General features: G+C 33.7%; 1 protein-coding gene across 1 annotated transcript; it reads right to left on the reverse strand.

Moving 5' to 3' along the window:
• Window positions 1-11610: 11610 nt before the first annotated feature.
• On the reverse strand, window positions 11611-23577 carry LOC146904817 (uncharacterized). The gene is made up of 4 exons (XM_085725892.1): window positions 22309-23577; window positions 22122-22172; window positions 21853-21925; window positions 11611-12150 (listed from the first exon to the last, which is right to left on the reverse strand). The coding sequence occupies exons 1-4, from the start codon at window positions 23232-23234 to the stop codon at window positions 11986-11988; spliced, it is 1215 nt and encodes a 404-aa protein (XP_085582018.1). The 5' UTR covers window positions 23235-23577; the 3' UTR covers window positions 11611-11985.
• Between the last annotated feature and the right edge of the window lie 405 nt (window positions 23578-23982).

Here is a 23982-nt window from a genome sequence, read left to right on the forward strand (position 1 = left end):
ACTGGATCATATAGTTTGTAGGACTTTGATTCGTCACTTACTCCCAGCAAAACACATTTCTTGCTTTTATCATTTAACTTGTTTCTTTTCTGGTTTGGAATATGTGCATGAGCCACACATCCAAAAACTCGAAAGAAATTAATTGTTGGCTTTACACCACTCCATGCCTCTTCTGAAGTTTTGTTTTGCACATCCATTGTAGGACATCTATTGAGAATATGCACACTCCATTTTATAGCTTTGGGCCAAAACATTATAGGAACCTTCTTCTCAACCAGCATAGACTGCACCGTGTTCATTATCTTCCTATTTTTTCTCTCAGGAACTCCATTTTGTTGAGGAGTATAGACTGCAGTCAATTGTCTGCTTATGCCTTGAACTTTGCAAAATTCTTCTAACTCATTTGAGGTAAATTCACCACCTCTATTTGTCCTTAAGGAGGTGATATCTGCACCTAACTCCTTTTCAACACACGCTTTAAAAATTCGGAACATTGCAAAAGCCTCTGATTTTTCATGTAAGAAGTAAATCCATGTCTTACGATTAAAATCATCTATAAAACTGAGGAAATACCTTTTGTTGATATTTGATTCTAGTTTAATGGGTCCACATATATCTGCGTGCACAAGTTGAAGCTTATTTGATGCTCTCCATAATCTCTTTTTAGACATAGAGTCTTTATGTTGCTTGCCGATCAAACACTCTGTACATAGCTTCTTTGGAATTTGGATTGAAGGAAGCCCATTTACCATTTTCTTATAAAAAAGTGTCCTTAATCCTTAATAGCTTAAATGACCAAACCGAGAATGCCAAAGATTAGATTCATTTTCTGACACATTTTGAAAGCATGTAGACCCATTTGATATCATGGAAGCCACCAAACAGAACATTTTATTTCCACTCATGATGTCTCCATAATTTATCCTTTTGTTGGATGATATATCATACATTTCCCATGTTGAATCAAAATAGATAAGCCTTTATCTTGTAGTTGTCCTATGCTCAATAAATTGTTTTTTAACTCAAGAATGTAGTAAACGTTAAAAATTACCTAAGTAACACCATTCACTTGCATAGGAACACATCATTTTCCCATAACTTCCTTTCTACTGTCATTTCCAAGTTGTACTGTCATAACTTCCGTTGTTTTAAGTGTTTTGTAGGTAATCGTCCAAGTATGATTCGAGAAAAGTTGAAAATTTTGAAGCTCCCTGGACCAGAAGGTTGGCACGGCCTGTGCTAAGGCTGGCACGGCCGTGCCAGATTGTGAAGCCAAATACCAACCCAACTCTAGAAGGTTGGCACGGCCCGTGCCAATAGGTGGCACGGCCGTTCCCGAGTTCTCCACCCTATATCCTTCAAATTTTTCTTTCTTCTTCCTCATTCTCAACCACAAACCTCTTTCATCTTTTAAACTTCTCTCTAAAACCTCCATAACCATTCAACTTCAAACCTTCATATCTCCACCAAAACTTCATCAAGTCACTCAATTCTTTCACCAAATCAACTCTAAACTTCATTCTAAACATACCCCACCAATCAAAAACAACTTTCATCCACCCAAACCCATTATTCACCAAAACCCCATTCCCCTGAACCTAACCCAAAACCCACATATTCTTAACCAATCTCCACATTCAAACTCATAAACCTCACTCAAACATCAACCCCAACCCTAAACCAACCTTTTCCACCAAAATTCTTTCCAAACCATAACCTTCACCAAACCACACAAAAGTCAACCTAAGGTCAATGGCTTCAAGATGAAGTGGAAAAGAACCAGCAAGCTCTTCAGGAGGACCTCCACAAAAGAAACGAGCACCGACTAAGAATCATGGCATAGTCCTCAAGGATAACAACCAAAAGGAAAGGTATAAAGCTCTTATCTCTAAACCTTTACATCGTTGTAGGTACCTTGACTATCATACTATGAATGTGTTCGAGATTAGAGACAATGTTTTTGAACTGCTGAATAGGTTAGGATGGGGTGAGTTGCTTACACCTATGAGGGGATATGAGAACTTCACTTACGAGTTTTTAAGTTTTATCCAATTCAAGAAAGATAAGTTGAATTTCGATGATCTCGATCATAGAGTGTCCTTCCGGCTTTTGAATATTGATTACGAGATGTCCCTTGAAATTTTTTGCAATGAAACGGGCTTCGCCAATGCGAGGTTCATCCATGACTCTTGGAATCAAGCTCTAAAGCCGAAAGACTATGACCCTGCTAGCTTTTGGAAACGCATCACCGATTTAAGACAATATGTTTCACGTTCCAACAAAGCTAGTAACATTCACAACCCAGTGCTTAGGTACCTCCAACGAGTGATGGCTTGTACCATTTGGGGTAGGAAAGAAGTAGGAACATGTAGGACGGATGAACTCTTCATGCTTTGGGCTATGCTTAATAATAATCCTGTAAATACTTGTTTTTACATGCTTGATTACCTTGCTTCCATGGGAACTAAGCCTAATTATGTAGCTGATATAGTGGTGGGTGGTGTTATTACATTCATTGCTAGAAAGTTTGGAGTAAGTGAGGAGGAGGGGATTAATCAAATTGAGGGCAACAACAGGCTTAACATAGAGAGACTAATCTCTATGAAATTCATCAAACTTCATCCACCCATGCAATATTCCCTTAAACTCAATGTACCTATTCTATTTTTGCTTCCTAACCCATCTCGGACTAACACCGAGGTGGAAGAAAATTTGTTGTATGTTGATAATGACCAAGTACATGAAGAGCAAGGCCAAGATGAAGGAGAAGGTGCTAACTTGCACCATGAGGGACAACACCATGACCAAGAAGCCGGTGAGCTAAATAACAATGAAAGATGGGCATGGATGCAAGTTGAGATTGAGAGGATGAGCACCGAGCAACAAAGGCAAGGTGTTGAAATCTCGGGGCTAAGAAATGATGTCCAAAGGGGCAACCGCTAGACACAAGAGAACAATGAAATGCTCCAACGAATGTTGCAACACCTTCATCTTCAAGGTCCTCCTTATGGACCTCAATGAACAATTGTGAGCTTTCCTCTTCCTCTCTTCCCTTATCTCTTCTCTCCTTCTTTTCCTCTATCCCTTCTCTCCTTCTTCTACTCCTTTTTCTACTCCTTCTTCTTCTCTATCTTTTCTTTTGAATAATTGAATAATTGAGGACAATGCTTCCCCTGAGTGTGTGTGTGTGTGTGTGTGTGTGGGGGGGGGGGGGGGGGGGGGGGGCTAATAAAGTGTCTAGAGTCGTCGTGTTTCCAAACTCCCTTGAACTTTATTCTTTTGTTTTGTTTTTATGGCGAAAGGCATGATTAAGTGGTTTGTTTTTATTGGAAATTATGGCATAAAATTTTCTGTTGTCTTCTCTTAGAAAGGTTGTTTCTTGTACATGAAAGTGATTTCTTTTGTTTTTAGTGTTCTTGCTATACTCACATCTTGTTTTATTGTGAAAAATTCTCCAATGAGAAAAACACTCAGTTGCAATCTTTGAGCAAGTGTATGAGTAGGTATTTTAAGGAACACGTTCTAGCTTTAATGTTAACTTAGACCCTTAAAAGTGTTCAGAGTAAAAGTAGTATAAGTTTGTTAACCCACTTGGGTTGGCCTGGTGGCATTGGCTTGGGTCTTGGGAGTGTACTCCTCCACAAGGTCTCAGGTTCGATTCTCTCCGATGCCAATTTGGGTGGGCTATTTAGCTTCTTCAAAAAAAAAAGTGCTTTATTGTTATATTTATAATTGTTAAACTAAAATGGGGTGGGAGAATGACACCAACATGTGGAGGAAAGGACACTCCCTCTCTGACTTCCTAAATGTGGTGGTGACTCCCTAATTGAACTTAAATTCCAAATCCCTCAAAAGAGGAAATAAATTCATCAAAGCTAGGGGGAAAGGACACCCTCTCCAAAAAGACTTCCTACGCCGAGATGATTTAATATTTTGCAGCACTACTTAGGGTGATTTTGAATATAGGAGGAAAGGACACCCTCTCCATAAAGACTTCCTATGAGGATAGATAGCCCCTAAGCAATCTGCAGCCCCTTGTGCTTAAATTATTAATCTAATCTAATTTTAACTAAATTCCCATCTCTCTTATATGAAATGAAGAAAGGACTTTTCTCGGTTACTTTAGAGTTAAGGTTAGAACCTGTTCCTCATAATATATGTCTTATACAGGAGCAAGAAAAGGGTTGGACTGCACACACACACACACACTCACTTGAGACTTGTTGTTGGGTTGAATAGGTTCATAAGAAATACTTGAGGTTGTGATTAGTGTACATTGAAATAAAACCTTAAGAGAGACATAAGTTTTCAATTGTGTTGCCATATTAAATCTTTTTGTTGCTACTATGTCCATTGCCTTTTGCTTGAGGACAAGTAAAGATTCAAGTGTGGGGGAGTTTGATGAGTCATTATTTAGTCTATTTTTATATATTATTTAGTTTCGTTTTAATTAGATTTAGTTTTATTTTATTTTAATATTGTTTCCTTTTTGAGCTATTTTACTTCAATTGCATATTTTTATATTTCAGGAATGAATATTGGATGGAAGGTGTCTAAGAGCAAAAGAAAGGAGTCTAGAGCTGATTGGAGCAAAAATACGAAGATTCGGAACAAAAATATAGAGCCCCCAAGTCAGAAGCTTGGCACGGCCCGTGCCAACATGTGGCACGGCCGTGCCACCTCACATGAATGCCTTTTGCTGCTTTTGCTTAGGCCCCAAGTTACTCTGTTGTAGTTTTTACCGAAAAGCCCGTGTAATTGCTTAGATTTTAAGTCGAATGTAAGCTATAAATAGAGTAGCTCTCCATCACAAATATTCATCTTTATTTCTTGGAATTCAATAGTGACAATTGTTTTCTTAATAAAGTTTATCTTTTTATTTCTTTACTTTCTCGCAATTTATTTTATGCTTTCTCTCTTCTTCCCCATGTCTACGATGAACATGAGTGAGTAGACTTCTCTTGTGTTGGGATTGTTGGATAATTCTAATGACATAATCCTAATCGAACCAAACTTTAATCCTAATTTCATGTAATTCTAATTTCTAATCTAGATTCACCGTTTTAACATGAATTAACAATTATCAAACTGTGGAAACGAAAGTGGAGGGTTTGATAATTGTTAATCCATCATCCCAAATATCAATTCATAATGCGAAAGCGGAGCTTTGATATTGGAACAAGTGAATCTAGACAAGAATTGAAAAGACAGTGAAATAGTCTTTGCAATTCTTGAGACATGTGTAGTTTCAATCCTTATAAGATTCTTCTAGTAATCAAGTCAGCGAAATAGGCTTGGTTGCTAGGGGTAAACTCTCACCGGACTTGATCGGAAAGGTGAGGGGCTAAAGGGAAACCGGTCTTTAGGTGCAAACCATGGAATTAGATGTTAAAGTCTTGGCTAGTGAAGGACTTGTTATTATGACGAACCAACGATCCCAAGACTCTTTTTATTATTGTTATTTACTTTCAACCAACTGAACCTCCTCTTTTAAAAACTTTCTTCTCCTCTAATCATTCTCTTAAAAGTTAGTTAAATGGAACAACTCCCTAGCGGAACGATACTCTCTTTTACTACTACTTCGATAGACCGTGCACTTGCGGTTTGGCCTATCAAAAATTTTCCATCAACATTGCTCAATGATCATAATGACCATCGAACTTGAGAATAATAGAATGTACGAAATTACTACTATCATTTTCCGCCATTCTTCTAAACTCCTTTTACTTGAAAGAAAATTTCAATTTATTTCTTGATACACACTTATTTCTATCACCCCAATCGTTTCCCTCACATTCACTCACTGTGGATCAGGCCCCAATAATGGAGCTCTGATACCAATTGTTAATACTAATAACTACCATACTGGTTTTATGTGAGAATGTCTTATTTTATTCAAAAGAGGAGTTTGGCTTTATATAGACTTACACATGATTCAAAAATAGAAAGTGTGAAAATAGACGCAACCACATTACAAGCCTTATAATGTGTAGACTATGTCCCAAGAGAAAAACTATGTCATACTTCCTAATAATAGAAATAAATTAAACATAACAATAATTTAACAAGTACCTCTGTCTTTTGTACTTTCATAATCTTTTGGTTCTATTCTAGGGTATGGTTTTCTTTTTTATTTTGAGAGGATTCTAGGATATGCATAGTGGATGATTCAATTAAGAGATAAAAATGCACTAAATAAAATCATAATATTGTTAATATTATTATTACACAATAGAAATGATAAGGATACTAAGCATGAAGACAACAATTCCTTGCAGTGCAAGTTACAAGCTGATGCAGTACAATAGCTTAACTGATGCAGTACAATAGCTTAGTCTTGTAATACTTTTACAATACATGTAGTACAATAAGAATTGTATATATACTTGATGTACCTTCATTCACAAGTTAATGAATCATTTTTCTCCTTTCTATTACATTCTTAATATGGTATCAGTTTCTTTCTCTCTCTTCTTGAGAGAGTTTGTTACGATCCAAACCCTAGCTTCCGCCATTGAAGCTTGAGCTTTAAGCTTCTTTTTCCTCTTCTTTTTCTTTGAATTTCGCATGATTCTTTGCGAATTCTTCTTATTTCTTCTTGTTTTGATCTCAATTCTGCATTGAGAACCTTCTTTTCTCTTTAATCACGTTGTTCGTGATTTTGATCTTCATCTTCTACGTTGCTCTGTTCTTCGCATTCTTCATCCTTTCATCTTTTTCTGCATTTCTGTTGCACTATGCCTCCTCGTCGAGATCCGATTGTTGTTCAACAAGCTGATACTGATTCTGCATTCTACGTTCATCCAAGCGAAGGACCAAATTCAGTTACCGTTACTCCTCTTCTCAACGGTTCTAACTATCTCGCATGGAGTCGTTCTATGCAACGTGCTCTTGGTGCGAAGAACAAGCTTGCCTTTGTGGATGGATCCATTCCTATTCCTCCTTTTGATGATTTGAATCGTAGTGCCTGGGAGCGTTGTAATCATCTCATACATTCTTGGATTTTGAACTCGGTTTCTCCGCAAATTGCGCAAACCATTGTATTTCATGAATACGCCATTGATGTTTGGATTGAGCTTCAGGAACGATTCTCTAAGGTTGATAGAGTTCGTGTTGCTTCACTTCGTTCTGCCATTAACAACTTGAAGCAAGGTCCAAAATTTGTCCTTGATTATTTCACAGAGATGAAATCTCTGTGGGAGGAGCTCAATTCACATCGTCCCATGCCTGTTTGCACTTGTCCATTTCCGTGTAGATGTGAATCTATGCGTGCTGCTAGAGAATTTCGCATGGAGGACCAAGTGATTCAGTTCCTCACTGGATTAAATGATACTTTTTCAGTTGTGAAGACTCAAGTTCTTCTTATGGATCCACTCCCTTCTATAAACAAAGTATATTCTATGGTTGTTCAAGAAGAGAGCAACAACTCTGCACTCACTTCTGCTTCAGCTTCTACTGAAGATTCAAGCATTCTTGTCAATGCTTCAGATGCAAGAAGGACAAATACTCGTGGAAAATCATCTTTTGGTTTTCCTCCATCTAAGAACAATTCAAGATATTGCACCTTTTGCCACAGAAACAACCATACTGTGGATTTTTGTTACATGAAGCATGGTTTTCCCAATAACAATAAACCTCATGCTTCTTCTAATGTTGTAACTTCTGAAGGTATAACTGATTCTCAATCAGCTGGTGAAGGATCTTCCATGGTTTCTCAGACTGGTTTGACTCAGGAGCAGTATGGTCATCTGGTCACATTGATTCAACAGTCATCTTTGGTTCCTCAAATCACCAGTCCTAACCCTGCTAGCACAAATCACATTACTTCTTCCATTCCTGCCTTCACCTCAGGTATAAACATTGTGATCTCTTGCTCTTTACATGTTCAATCCAACTATTGGCTTATTGATTCTGGAGAAAATGAACACATTTGTTCTTCTTTACATTTGCTTCATTCCTTTCATAAAATCAAACCTATGCATGTTACTCTTCCTAATGGTACTACTATAATTGTTCACTATGCTGGCACTGCTGTTTTTTCTCCTCATTTTCCCATCACAGATGTCCTTTATTCACCACATTTTAAAGTCAATCTGATTTCTGTTTCTAAGCTTTGTGATATTCTATCCTATCAAGTTAATTTCTTGCCTGATAAATGTGTTATACAGGACATGAAATCTCAGAGAATGATTGGTTTGGGTAGTGTTTGTGATGGTCTCTATAGATTGAATCCTGATTCCTGTAATAAAGAGCCATCTGTTTCTTCTTCTACAAGTTTTTGTAATAAAATTTCCCAAACTGTTTGTAATTCTGTTTGTTCCAATGTAGTTGTTTCATCTATTCCTTCTAATGCAATCTGGCACTTTAGATTAGGACATTTGTCTAATCAAAGATTGACCAAGATGTATCAATTGTATCCCTCTATTTCTGTTGATAATAAAGCTGCCTGTGACATTTGTCACTTTGCCAAACAAAGAAAATTGCCTTATAATTCAAGTCACTCTATTGCAAAATCTAAATTTGAGTTACTTCATTTTGATATTTGGGGCCCTTTGGCTTAAACTTCCATTCATGGACACAAATACTTCCTCACTATAGTTGATGATTTTAGTAGATTCTTATGGGTCATTTTGCTTAAAACTAAAGCAGAAGCATCTATTACTGTCAAAAACTTTATACAATTGATTGATACTCAGTACCATATCACCCCTAAATTCATTAGGTCAGATAATGGTCCTGAATTTCTCTTGTCTGACTTTTATGCTTCCAAAGGCATTATTCACCAAAGAGCTTGTGTTGAAACTCCTGAACAAAACTCTAGAGTTGAGAGGAAGCATCAGCACATTCTCAATGTTGCTAGAGCTTTACTCTTTCAATCCAAACTTCCCAATATTTTCTGGAGTTATGCTATTTTACATTCAGTTTTCCTCATTAATAGAGTCTCCACTCCCATCCTTCAATATAGGTCACCTTATCAGGTCCTACACGACTCTTTACCTGATATTCATTCCTTTAAGGTTTTTGGTTGTCTTTGTTATGCTTCTACACTTCAAGCTCATAGAACAAAATTACAACCTAGAGCTAGAAAGTGTGTTTTCTTAGGATACAAGTCAGGTTTTAAAGGTTCTGTCCTTTTTGACCTAGATTCCAGAGAAATCTTTGTCTCCAGAAATGTTGTTTTTCATGAAACTATTCTACCCTACATTTCATCCTCTCCTTCCTCTACCACCAGTTGGCAATATTTTCTTGATTCCCCAGCTTCTGCATCAATATTTGATGAGCCAGCCATTCCTTTAAATCCTTCTTCCCTATCTTCATCCTCACCAACTCCTGTTATTCTTACTTCATCTTCACCATCCTCAACTTCATCTGAATCTTCTCCCATTGATTCTCCTTCCTCATCACCTCCACCTATTCCTGTTCCTCTTAGGGTTTCCACTAGAAATAAGACTACTCCTGCATACTTGCATGATTATCTTTGTACTGCACCTAATATTTCTTCTGCAAATAATAGTAACTGTAAGTATCCTATTTCAAATTTCATTTCTCATACACATTTATCTAAGTCCCATTCCATATTTGCTATGTCTCTTGTTTCTTACACTGAACCAAAATCCTATTCTGAGGCAATCAAATATGACTGTTGGAAACAAGCAATGCAGACTGAACTTAATGCTCTTGATCAAACTGGAACCTGGAAAATTGTGGATCTTCCTTCATCAGTCAAACCTATAGGGTGCAGATGGGTTTATAAGGTGAAGCATAATGCTGATGGCTCTATTGAGAGATACAAAGCACGTTTGGTAGCCAAGGGATATAATCAAATTGAAGGCTTAGACTATTTCGATACCTTTTCACCTGTTGCAAAGGTCACAACTGTGAGATTGGTTATAGCTTTGGCATCCATCAATCACTGGTTTTTGCACCAACTTGATGTCAACAATGCTTTTCTTCATGGAGATCTTCATGAAGATGTATACATGACTATACCACCAGGTGTCACTACTTCAAAACCTAATCAAGTTTGTAAGCTTTCTAAATCCCTCTATGGACTCGAACAAGCCAGTAGGAAATGGTATGAAAAATTAACTGGTCTTCTTATCAGCAATGGCTACAAACAGACAACTTCAGATGCTTCTTTATTCACTAAGAAGGTTTCTGATAGTTTCACAGTGCTTCTTGTTTATGTTGATGATATCATCCTTGCTGGTGATTCCCTTGCTGAGATCAGTTTTATCAAGAATATTCTCAATCAAGCTTTCAAAATTAAAGATCTTGGTAAATTGAAATATTTCTTAGGACTAGAAGTTGCTCATTCTCAAAATGGTATTTCTTTGTGTCAAAGAAAATATTGTCTGGATTTGTTAACTGACTCAGGTTTACTTGATTCCAAACCAGTTAACACACCTTCTGATCCTTCCATCAAGCTACATAATGATACCTCTCCTCTTTATAGTGACATTTCTACTTATAGGAGATTGGTGGGAAGATTAATCTATTTGAACACAACCATACCAGACATCACTTTCATCACTCAGCAACTTAGTCAATTTCTCAGCAAACCTACACAAACCCATTACAATGCAGCTTTGAGGGTTCTTAGATACCTTAAAGGTTCTCCAGGCCGTGGCCTTTTCTTCCCCAGGTCCTCAGGCTTACACATTCAGGGGTACACTGATGCTGACTGGGCAGGATGCAAAGATACCAGACGTTCCATCTCAGGACAATGTTTCTTTTTGGGTCAATCTCTTATATCTTGGAAAACAAAGAAACAACCTACTGTATCTAGGTCTTCTTCAGAGGCAGAGTATAGAGCAATGGCATCTGCAACATGTGAACTTCAATGGTTGATATATTTGCTCAATGATCTTCATATTGAATGTGTGAAGCCTGCTGTATTGTATTGTGACAATCAGAGCGCCATACACATTGCAGCCAATCCTGTTTTCCATGAACACACAAAACATCTTGAGATTGACTGCCACATTGTGAGGGAAAAGCTTCATGCTAGTCTGTTCAAGCTTTTGCCCGTAACTACACATGATCAGCTGGCAGATTTTTTCACAAAATCCTTATTTCCACAACCCTTCAACATTTTACTTTCCAAGTTGGGATTGTTAGACATCTACCAATCTCCATCTTGTGGGGGGCTATTACACAATAGAAATGATAAGGATACTAAGCATGAAGACAACAATTCCTTGCAGTGCAAGTTACAAGCTGATGCAGTACAATAGCTTAACTGATGCAGTACAATAGCTTAGTCTTGTAATACTTTTACAATACATGTAGTACAATAAGAATTGTATATATACTTGATGTACCTTCATTCACAAGTTAATGAATCATTTTTCTCCTTTCTACTACATTCTTAATAATTATTGTTAGTTATGTTTTTCTTGCTTCTATATGAACCGTCAAATAACTTTAGAGAAACTTAAACCCTTATTTTGGGCACAACTCTATTTTAGGTATAGTCCATCTTATTAACATCTCCATTATTTTTTATAATAATTAACATATCAATTTCATCATTTATAAAAATGCACATGCATGACATTAATCACAATATTCCTTTGAGAATAAACTATAATGACAATAAGAATAAAGTTAAAAGGAGAAAATGGGTTAGTATATCAAATTAGATTGAGTTTTGTGCTTGGCAATACACTTGATGGCAAATTCCTCACTCACCTCACCCAACATACATGGAATACAATTGTGGGCAACAATGCCTTCACCTCAAAACAGTAATGGAATAAACACTGTTTGAGGCTAATGTGATTCTCATGATATATAAAGAAAAAAAAATCAAAATAAATAATAACCAAAACTCAATAAAAAAAGAAAAATTGGAAAACTAAAAAAAGAAAGAAAGAACAAAAGAAGAAAGGGGTTTGGATAAGTTAACAAGGATACAATGAGGCACATTAATTTAAGTTACTAGAGGGGACTTCACTTGTTAAATTTAAGAAGTGCTTTTTTTCAAGAAGTGCTTCTACCGTAATGAAGCACCATTACATGATCTGTTGTTGAGGAATCTGAAAGCAAAGGCCTTGTTGTGGTGTCCCTTGGTGTCCAAATATTATCCCTCACATGCTGCAACGTCAAGAAAGGTAAAAGTTGTTGTCCTCTGCATGTTATCTCTATCTGCAATAGTAATTCATTCATTGCATATTTATTCATCATCACAAAAAAGAAATATTTGATTGAATCAAAAGAGAAAAAAAAAAGTGAGAATGGAAATATATTGAAATATGTCTATTCACATTATAATTAGCCATGACCCATGATTAACCTAATTATATATATGATGGCTTTTACATTATATCAAGTAGTACGTGATTATAAGAAATGATGGTTATGATTAGACTATACACCGTTCTTTGTTCCATCTTTTCCAATTTTCATTTTGATATACATATTTTTATTTTTAAATTTGCACTATTTTAATATGATATGCTCTCAAAATCATTATGTTATTGTTTACATCCTAAAATAGTAATATCTATATCTATCTTTACGCGACGGGTCGCTTTAGTTCACTTCCAAGTAAAGATTCTACACTATTGAATCCATGTACGTACATAATTTCTTCATGAAATTAAATGATATAGTATATGCTTTATTCCATATCAGGAGGAACCAAAAATTATTTTAGAGATATAGAATTGTTTTTGAATGTTTGATTTCTCTTAAGTTGAATTGATTTTGCATAGAGACTTGATTATATTTGAAACTATAATTTATACATTGTAATTTTAGAATTGATTTCTATACTCAAATTTATTTTTACATGAATGCATGCAAACATAAATCATTTTACATTCAACTCAATTTTAATCATCAATTTATTCAAAATAATTTTTTTCCACTGCAGGACCAAACATACATGCCATTCAAAAAAAAGAAGGACCAAACATGAAGAGGGTCTTGTTTTTCTTAATCAGTTAATTAACTTGACTAAGAAACATTTTCATTTGTGTCTAACTCTAAAATATTTATGATATTATTGTCAAAGGTTAATATTCAGATTAATTGATAATATTCCATTAAAAACTCCATAAATAAACAAAAAGAAGTTAATTTTTTTAGATAGCTCAAATGGATTAGTTAAAAGTTAAATGAGTAAAATGACTGATGTTTAAATTCTGATAAAGAAAATATTAGCATAATAACAATTCTTAATGTACTATCTTTCAACATAATTATTAATTTACTATCCAAAAAATAACAAAACAGAACAATTTAAAATTATTAAAACATAAATTAACTATCTACTATTTTTCTTTATTTCTCTAGGAAATATGAATTAAATGAGTATGAAGTCATGCTTAGTCAGTATCTTACGTATTGTGCCTACTTTAGAAATGCATATATGAGATCTTTGTAACTTATACTTTACGCATAAGATCGATTCACATATCCACTTACGTATTTTGCATTTAAATGTATGAGAAAAAGTAATTTCCAATATATATATATATATATATATATATATATATATATATATATATATATATATATATATATATATATGATAGATTCCTAAATCTTAAAGCATGCACGCATATTTGGGTCAGCGGAAATGCCCACCCAACCCACGATGTTAAAAACTGCCCTCTCTTTAATCATTATGGGGGTCCATTTAGACTTTGTTCCTAAGCCATAATCATTATCCCTTAGACTTTCATTATTTTCTATTCAATATTCGATATATACCCCCAATTATATGACATTATAGTATGATATGATATATGGTGATTGTACTCCTACCATAAGAGGTACTGCACAATAAGTATAGTATGATATTTCCCCCATATATATATATATATATATATTCTTTGTCAAATAATATTTTTTCCAAATAATTCAAAAGGTTCGAACTTAACGTTGAATTTGACTTATCTAAAATCGGGTTGTTATGTTCAATGAGCTTAACGTTGGTAGAAATACCGCGTTATATAAGAGTTGAGGTTCGAACTCAGTTCGTTTATTCATCTTAAGAGGTAAATTTTCTCTTATGTTTATTTTTTTTAGGGAAGGTTTATTTCGTTTTTGCATCGGATTTACAATTTTCTCTTATGTTTCTTCCTTTGAAGGACCTAATCATGGTTTTATATTACTAAATTTTCATGGTCATGCACGTCCCTATCACGTTGCACCACCGAAACCATAATGCATGCGAGCGTCAACATTACAACATGAAATAATAGCACTTTTGATTTTTCATCATCATTATCAACAATACATAGCTAACAATTCTAAATGTCATGTCAAAGAAACTAAAAAGAAAAAAATTAACTACATCCCCTATCAATTATTTAAATATATGGGAATATTAGTACTATATACCACCGTATTCAACTTAGAAAAACAACGCTATTATAAATAAATAATAACCGGTTTAAGTGTCATAATTTTTCATATCCTTTCAATTTTTTTTAATGGTACACGCATAACACTCATTGACTTTTAACATTTCTTTTTCAACTTTCAATTTCTAGACTAGATAAAAGAAGACGCAGATATCTGGAGCTTTAGATAGTAAAATACTGGTCCAACACCTATTGAAATCTAATGTAAATTACAAAATTAAAGATTTTTAAGCCCATAATGTTATTTTAGTAAAATTACTAATTTTTATTTAAACTTTATCCGGATGTTTTATAACAAAACTATTTATGAAAAGAGTCTTGTTAACGAGTGCCACCGGGGCACTCTTATTAATGATGTAGTTTATTTTGTTTAATATTTCATTTTTAAATGATAATAAAATCACTCGATAAAGTATATGTTGTCGTCACACTAGTATTTTTTTTGAATCCAAAATAGCCATCAAAATTGACATTGAAGAAAATGGAACCTAAAACTTTAAGAAGAGTACATTCAAGATCCCAAACCAATAACATCATACCAACCCAAGTGGGTAATTAACACCACACTAATTTTAGATAAAACTTTTTAAAATTTTGTTTTAAAAAGAGTAGAATATGAATTATTTTTATTAACTAAATCTTTTATATTTTAGAGGCTTAAAAGACCTTGATCGTTTTATGGCCTACCACTTTTTTTTTTTTTTTTTAACGCAACCCTACCACTTGGTTAAACTATCTTTTATAGACATGATATACGTATATAGTATATACATATTCACAGATACACCTATGCACTATTAATTAGATTAAGCTTTTGTTCTTATTAGAGACTTGGTATCAAAAGTACTGTGGTTGGTGGAGGATGCTGCCTATGCATGATGTGGTTCTTTCTTTTGGCTCCATTTATATATAAGAGTGCAGCACTTGACAATTCAATGGAGCCTTTTAAGCCAAAAGGAGAGAGAGAATAGAAATCGGAAGGGCCTACATAATACATTGGCTTTGGGGATAAATGAAGCGAAAGCGTGACGAGAGGGAGAGGGCATGCAGATAGGTATTGAGTGGTGAGAATGACATGATGTCCACGTGTGATTTTCAGAACCCTAGAATATGATGTTTGAGTTCAATTAACAACATATATATCTTGCAACCTTTTCGTATGAATTAGAATGAGTAGTGCTGCAACTATATGAGTAGGCCAAGATAAAGATATATCCACAGTTTAACATGTCTTCTATCTTAAAGTCTCGTTATAAGTTACAAAAGCAACAATAAGGAAGGAAAAAAAAAATAAGTGTGTGATGCATACCTTCCCCATGAATGACATCTTATACTTTATGCCTAAAATGTAAATTGGTTCCCTTCCTTTTACCTACCCAGGGTTGTCGGTTGAGATGTGTTATTTGAACAACCATTTGCGTGACAATGAAAAATAGGTATTGATCCGAAAACCAAATCAATAGAGAGAAAGTAAAAATGTAATGTGAGTATGAGAGATAAAGTTGTCATGTGAGTATGAGAGATAAAGTTGTCATAAAATGATTGTACAAATATCATTTTGTATCAACACAAATTCTTCAAAAGGACAAGTAAGGTATTGAAAAGGATAGTTCAAATTCTAAGACAATTTTTAGAAAATTGCTTCTTTTCACTTCTCAAATTGTTCTTTTTTCAACTGTCGTTGGTCCATCCGCAGTTAACTGTTGTTTGACACTTTTAAGATTAGTTAAACTGAATTAGAAAAGTGATTAAACAACTCAAAAGTTTCTAGCATCAATTAACTGCTGCTAGACCTTGAAGAAAAGAACAATTTGAGAAGTGAGAAGAGTAATTTTCTAATTTTTATGGGGGGGGGGGCATCAAAAAGGAAGAATCATTGGATGAAATGGGATATGATTTGCAAAACAAAGGAGGAGAGGGGGTTTGGAAATCAAAGATTTGAAAATCTCCCAATTAGCTCTTCTTGCAAAGTGGAAGTGGCGGTTGATGAAAGATGAGATGACATTGTGTATATATATGTTGAATGCAAAGTATAGGAAAAGTGCGAGTATCACTCAAATCTTTTTTTAAGATATAAATTTAAATTTTGTTCTCTTTGGTGGAAAGAAGTTTTTGCTGGAAGAGGCCATAAAATGATCAAGATTAGCTTTGAAGTTTGCTAAGAAGAGTATCAATAGTGACCAACCATATTTTTTTTGGCATTACACATGGTTGGAAGACTTCGTACTCACATAAACTTAACTAGAAGGAGAATGTTGGGGGGGGGGGGGGGGGGGGGGGGGGGGGGGGGGGGGGGGGGGTTAGTTTGAATTGTGTGTTTTGTTTAGATACTCTTGAGTTGGAGGATCATTTATTTTGTAGATGTAGTTTTATATATTGAGAGGGTTTGATAATCGATTTTCAATTGGATCAAAAGATGAGTGATTCTACTTGAAAATATGGTCTCTCTTCTTGACTAAAGCTAATCTTAAGTTTGGGTAGTGACAAATCGTTCTTGTAATATAATCCAAATAGTTCTGAGTGTTTGATAAGCTACAAATCTAAAGCTACAACTCATTATTGATGCAGCTTACCGTAAATCTTTGTGTTTAATTCTTGTGTCTTCTTGAGAGTCCAGATAATTCTTAAATCGTATATTATAAACTAGATAAATCAATTATTCAATGAATCATACAACATTTGTGTGTTTAATTTCCGAAAACAAAAACATTTGTGGGTTTAATTCTTGAGTGTTTAGTAAGCTACAAATCTAAAGCTAATCATTGGGTGGGGGGGGGGGGGGGGGGGGGGGGTTAGTTTGAATTGTGTGTTTTGTTTAGATACTCTTGAGTTGGAGGATCATTTATTTTGTAGATGTAGTTTTATATATTGAGAGGGTTTGATAATCGATTTTCAATTGGATCAAAAGATGAGTGATTCTACTTGAAAATATGGTCTCTCTTCTTGACTAAAGCTAATCTTAAGTTTGGGTAGTGACAAATCGTTCTTGTAATATAATCCAAATAGTTCTGAGTGTTTGATAAGCTACAAATCTAAAGCTACAACTCATTATTGATGCAGCTTACCGTAAATCTTTGTGTTTAATTCTTGTGTCTTCTTGAGAGTCCAGATAATTCTTAAATCGTATATTATAAACTAGATAAATCAATTATTCAATGAATCATACAACATTTGTGTGTTTAATTTCCGAAAACAAAAACATTTGTGGGTTTAATTCTTGAGTGTTTAGTAAGCTACAAATCTAAAGCTAATCATTGGGTGTTTAGTTCCAAGCTATGCCATAAGTCAACCATGTGTGAGATTTGCCGTTCCGGGCGGCATGGCAACTCCTAACAGCTAGACATATATCTATATATTCTTACATATATTCTATGTCATTGATTTGCATAAAAGAATATATATTATGGGCATTAATATGGCTATATAAAACCAAGTAGTATAGGTTGACTTCACATAACATTCAAACAAACGAAACATGCAGCTATATAGAAGAAAATGTTGAGTGCATGGCACATTCTAACTATAAAACAACTTTGTTTAACTACGCTGCTAATGACGATGATAAACATATAAAAAAAACTTTAGTTGGTGGCTATTATTCTTATATGGGTTAAATGTACTTTTGTCCTTTACTATTGAGTGAATTGCGATTTACCCGTGTTTTTATTTATTTTAAATTTTAAACTTGTAATTTAAAAGATTATTTGCTTTTATATCTTTGCGAAATCTAACGGTACAAAATAGATGATATGACATATGGTAAATCATAATTCGCTTAAATGATAGGGGTCAAAGTATCTTTAATCTCAGAATTCCCTCATGGGTTTGACATGTTATGACATGTTTTATTTATGTTGCTACCAATTTGCAATTGTATTAAATTTATTAACAATAATAAAAAATTGTACTAAGTTCTATATTTAGTTAACCTCAATGGTTGTTTTAAAAAATAGTTAACCTCAATGACTTATCTTTAAACTCCATTTTTAATAGGTTCATATTTGAAGTATATATACCTAATAAATAGTATGAACATACATCATGATCATTATGCAGCTGTCTGTGATCTAATATATATTAAGGGTGATAAAATTTAAAATGTTGTCTTAATCTCATCTTCAGAGGATGAGTTGGAAGGAAAAGAATATTCTAATTAATTCTTAAATATGGGAATGAAAATCAAATCACAACGAGATGGGTTGACCTAAGGGTAACTTGCATGAAATTATAATGGAATGTCTACTGCATGCGTCCTGCAACCTAATATGATATTTATTTAGACTTTGTTTGGTAATGCAAGCCATGAACGTATAGTGGACAACAAATTCAAATTAACAATTGAGTTTGAATGAAATCTGCTATACGTGTTCGATAGATTTGACACTATTCTTCTTTTTCCCATTGAGCAATATTAATAATAACAATAATACTATGACTATTTTTCTATTTGCAAACATAAATTTTTCTTGCTTTTAGTTCTTAAAGTAGTATGGATTAAAAGACAGGTGCATATAATACGAACCTCTAAAAAATGGATAAAATATAGACTTTTACTTTTTTAGTAAAAAATAAATTCTATATTAATAAAAAACAGGGAAAAAAATTAAATATTTAATAAAAAATTATTGAAAATAGTAAGATTCATCTTTAGTCCAGATTCATATTAAACACCCCCAAAAAAAACACCACCTTTTTATTTAGGGATATTAAACACCCCTTATAAAATATTACTTTTAAGTCGATTATATAAAAAATCAATGTAAAACATCTACACGGTGACATTTTTGAAATTAATCGTAAACAATATACATTTTAACCCAGATACTTAGACTCTTTAAAAAAAAACACGAATACTTGGAAAATTGGCTCAAAAGAGGTGTCTTCTATGCCAAATATTTACAACATACTTTAAACATAGATTTTTGAACTCATGCAACCCTTGTGAAAGAAATTCACGTATTATACTTCTCTACTATCTTGCGAAAGAAGCCCTTATTCCTCTGGCCTTTACCCTCTTCTTCATATCTCATTGTCGCCTTGTTCTCTATTGCCTCTCGATATTCCCCTCTTAACCTTACCCTCTTCTCCTCGTGTGTCGTCATTACATGTATAGCAAGTTTTCATTACTAGGTCGCTCATCCTAATTTTTTTTTCGTCGAGCACATTTAATTATGTAAATCTAGCGTTTTGTAGAGTTTCGATCTTAAACGTGTTTATAGTTTTTTGTGTTAGTGATACAAATTCAAACGTTTTTGTTGTTTATGTGTTCAATGTTTTCATGGGTTCATGCATTAAACATCGTTGATGTTGTTCCCTGAAATAAATGGCAACATCACATGTTTTTCGTTCATGTAGTTGATATTGTTCAATGTGTTCATATGGACATCAGAATTTGTGTTTGTGCCATTGATCATATTAATTTGGTATGATATTCTTCCAAATTTCTTTGTTATTTTTCTATTTTTATCATTTTTTTAGTGTTTATTCTAATACATGGTCTTTTTTTTTTGTTTATGTTATTCATCATTATATTTGAGTTTCTAGGACATTTTATCAAGAATATCATGATGGAATACCTAGTGTTATGTGGTTGGAGGATGATGTTGAAATCGATTTCTTTCACGTTTAAGGAGTTGAAATAATTTTGGTGGAAACATGTTATTTTTTCCTAAAATTACAAGGTTGATTGAGAAGATATAGTCTATAAAGTGAAGCACTGATTTCATTTAATGATATTAGTTTGTTTTCTTAAGAATCCATATATTCATGAACAATGGTGTAGAAGAGAAGAACGATTATGCAAATGGGGAGAACAAGAGAACAAGACCTAACCTATCTCAGATATATGGAACAAGAAAAGCTAAATCTATGGTAGCATCAGCTAAAGGAAAATGATACTAAGTTACCATCTAATCATTGTTAAAAAAACGTAGATATATTTTCCTAGGTCAGATCTAGCTATATATATCTTAAGGGCATGCATGATTATTTAAAGGTCCAATGTATATGCTACCCCGTTTCTTGTAAGGATTCAAACCTTTATTAAGTAATTATGAGGCAACAAGTAGTAGTGGTGTAATTCGATAATGAAGTGTGTGCATGAAGTATTTCAAAGTTCCATTCATGGTGGACACACAATAATGGCACATATACCCTAATGGATAATAATATCACTCAATGCATGGCCTCGTGCACATAAATATGATGATTAATTTGTATGTAAAAGTAAAGTACACATAAATCACCAACCAATGTAAATACAACAATATAGGTTGATATGTACTTTAAAGAGGAGTGCTAGCAACACACTCTTTTGAACATTCTCTCTAGCACTCACTCTTTTATTGGGTGAAATCAATGTAGGACCTATATTTTGGAAATAGAACCCACATAAAGTGGTGGGACATACATTGATTTCACCCAATAAAGGAGTGGGTGCTAGAGAGATTGCTCAAAAGAGAGTGTTGCTAGCATTCCTCATACTTTAAATCATTAACTTTCGACTAAAACATGCACATATATATGTATGCCTAGACAAAGTATAAAAGAGTGCATTCAATAGTGTAATGTTTGTGTGCTGAGATGTTTCAAGAATTTATGAAAGGAAGAACATCTCCTATCATATAATTTGCTTAGCAATTTTTGTTTTTTGTATTTGCATTTGATTAGAAATCAATGAAATATTTTTTTAGTGGGAAGATGGTGAATATGAAAGAGGTGGTAGATATTAATAGGAAATATATATAATTGTTAAAAGAATATCATAGTCCCACATTGAATGTCGCGAACTTACATATGTATTTATAAATGAACGCATTCCTCGCATTTACAAATTGGTTTTAAAATGGTTGTGTTAGGTCCAACTCAAAGTAATAATGCATTATGTTTTTTTTTTAACAACATAAGGTTAACTTTATATATTTTCAATATAATACTTTGTTTTTCCCTATAAGAAGAAACTTATTATATTTATTTAACTTATAAGTTTTTCTTTTTGAATAGTTACGGTACACCTAACTTGATAATACATGAATTCCACTTCCACCAAACTTAATGCACAAACATATATAATGCCCTATGTAGAAGCCACATAATATATATGTGTTGAGTTGAATAGACAAACACCTTATGAGTTTGAAACTCAAATAAAACAGAAATGGAAGACAACTTCCAAGAAATGTACTTCCTACCAACACATCGTTGTTACTTATGTTGTTTTCTCATTTTTTTTTAGCTTCCCATTTTAATGTACTTTTGGTGAAAAACACATTCCATTACCTTTTCAGACATTCCTATATGTGCAATCCACAATATAATATGTTGCATGACTAAAATAACTATCTATATCCTAGGTATATGCTAGGTAATTAATACTTCATTAATCCCATAATAAGCAAAGCACACACATTATACATAGTACTAATTAGCACTAATTATTTTTAAAAAAAGAAAATTAATTATAAATAAAAATTACCTCTGATTCACTCTCAAGTTTGAGTTTGCTAACCAAATACTTCAATAGCAACCGAACTGTCATCCTTCCATCTCTGAATTCATTTTTTAAAAAGTCAAAAAACAAATCATTAGCTTTATCAAATCACAAAAATTAGAATAGTGAACGACATTGATTACACAATGACAAGACTTTAAACCAAAAAAATACCAAAAAGAAAAACAGTAGAGAAGAAGAACAATCTAATCTATTTAGGAAATTAAAGAAAGAAAAAAAAATAATTCACTTACTTGATTCTAAGATAGTTCTTAGGTATTTGTGGCAAGAATGGTTCTTTCAATCTGCATTATATTTTTGAAAATCCAAGTGAATATTCATCACAAAAACTAATTAAATTGCACTAGCCTAAAATAGTTGACATGAATCATACAAATATATATGTTATATATAAGTGTAAAAAATTTAATGTTAGCTTACTGATTTTGTGAGGCTTGTAGCATAAACCAAATTCCAGAATGAGGTCTACGAGGAGGATCGACTACTCGAAAAGCGACGTGAGATGATGAGCTAGGACCAGCCACATCAAATTGATCAAATCCAGAAGATGAAGGAAAATGAAAGGGTGATGCATGGTGATATTGAGGATAATAATTAGGTCCTAAAGATGGCCTTAAAGAGGAACAAGATTGTGATAAAGAAGAAGATGGAATATAAGATGTAGAAGAAGGCATATTAATTGCCATTGGGTGTGGTAGTAATGGACCAAATGCCCAGTTATGTGGTACTAGATGTTGATGTTGTTGCTGATGACCATAGGTTGGACCACTTGGCATTGACATAGATATGGACAAAGATGAAGAAGACGAGGAAGATGTCGTTTGTTCGAAAAACAAAGAAGAATTAAAATTTGAGCAGCCTCTGGTCGATGGTTGCTCTAAATTGGGCCGTGAAGCAGCCCAATTTGTTGGTAATAACTCAAGCTCCAGCAAGCCTGAACTGCTTGTTGGAGTTTGGTTATGATCACGACCATGTTTTGTGGTTGTGGTCACGGCCGTATTACCTATGCTTAATTGAAGCCAGTTATTGTTGTTTGCTTCTCTTTCTTGTTCTTGTTCTTCTTCTTCCTTTGAGGTTGAAATGGTTTCTCCTTCGGGTTCGGGTTCGGGTTCAAGTTCGTTGTGATGAGTGGTGGTGGTGATAGTGTTGAGTCTTGATGATGATTCCTCTTCTTCAGCCATTGGCCTCACAAAAAATTCAGATCTTAAACAATTATTGTAGGTGCTATAGTCTTCAACAAATTGAAATTGGTTCATAGCACTTGTTGAGTTGTTGTTGTAGAAAACATAATCACCATTTATAGTTTTGTAATTTTGTTTGCTACTTTGAGAAGGAACCATGGTCATATTGAACAAATCTCAAAACAAGCCATGGATGATGATGATGAAATAAGAAGAAGAAGAAGAAGAAGAAGAGAAAAAGGTGTTTTGAATCTTGAGTTTATATTGTGAATTAGAGGGATTTGACATCATCAACATCATGATCATGATGAACAAAGAGAAGACTTATTAATAGTAACATGGTAGCCACATAAATATGATCAACTATAGATTATAAGGGTTGGCTTTTGGTGTTTGAGAGGTTCCTTTAATTCTTGCAAATCTCACTTTCTATTAATTCTCTTTGTTTGGAAGTTTGTGGGGTAAACTATTTGCAGGAGCTAAGAGAGAGAGAGAGAGAATAAAGAACGAGGGATGGAGGTCTCTCTGTCACTTGAATAAATAATCATATCATATACTAGTATATTTTATGTTATGTATGTACATATATAATATTTATACTATCTTTCAATATTATTCTAAGAATTTATGTTGCCTATAGTATTTTTTTAATACATTTCTTAAGCTTGAAAAAATGAATATGTTATTGAACAATATTTTCTTACTCAAAGTTGATAGTGCCAAAGTTAACTTCTAAGTACGTAATTTTATTGTAATTAAACATATTTTTTTGAAGAAGCAAGAGATATCATATTATGATGAATATGGAGGTACTCAAACCCATATACAGTCAAAGTACACAAAAACAGATTAAAAAAGAAAAATAGAAGAGGAAGAAGATGATGTGCATAGTAAGGTAAAGTGAATTCCAGAG

Source organism: Medicago sativa, chromosome 7 (genome assembly GCF_051527215.1).
Source record: "Medicago sativa cultivar Bolivia chromosome 7, Bolivia_mono, whole genome shotgun sequence".
In the NCBI taxonomy this organism is placed as follows: domain Eukaryota; kingdom Viridiplantae; phylum Streptophyta; class Magnoliopsida; order Fabales; family Fabaceae; genus Medicago; species Medicago sativa.

Bases quoted from the DNA above. Each gene is read 5' to 3' on its own strand.
- LOC146904817 (XM_085725892.1), bottom strand. From the start codon at position 23,234: ATGACCATGGTTCCTTCTCAAAGTAGCAAACAAAATTACAAAACTATA. The intron at 21,926-22,121 runs GTAAGTGAATTA...AAATGAATTCAG, and splicing joins AAGAACTATCTTAGAATCAA to AGATGGAAGGATGACAGTTC. The intron at 12,151-21,852 runs GTAATTTTTATT...TTACTATTGCAG, and splicing joins AACTTGAGAGTGAATCAGAG to ATAGAGATAACATGCAGAGG.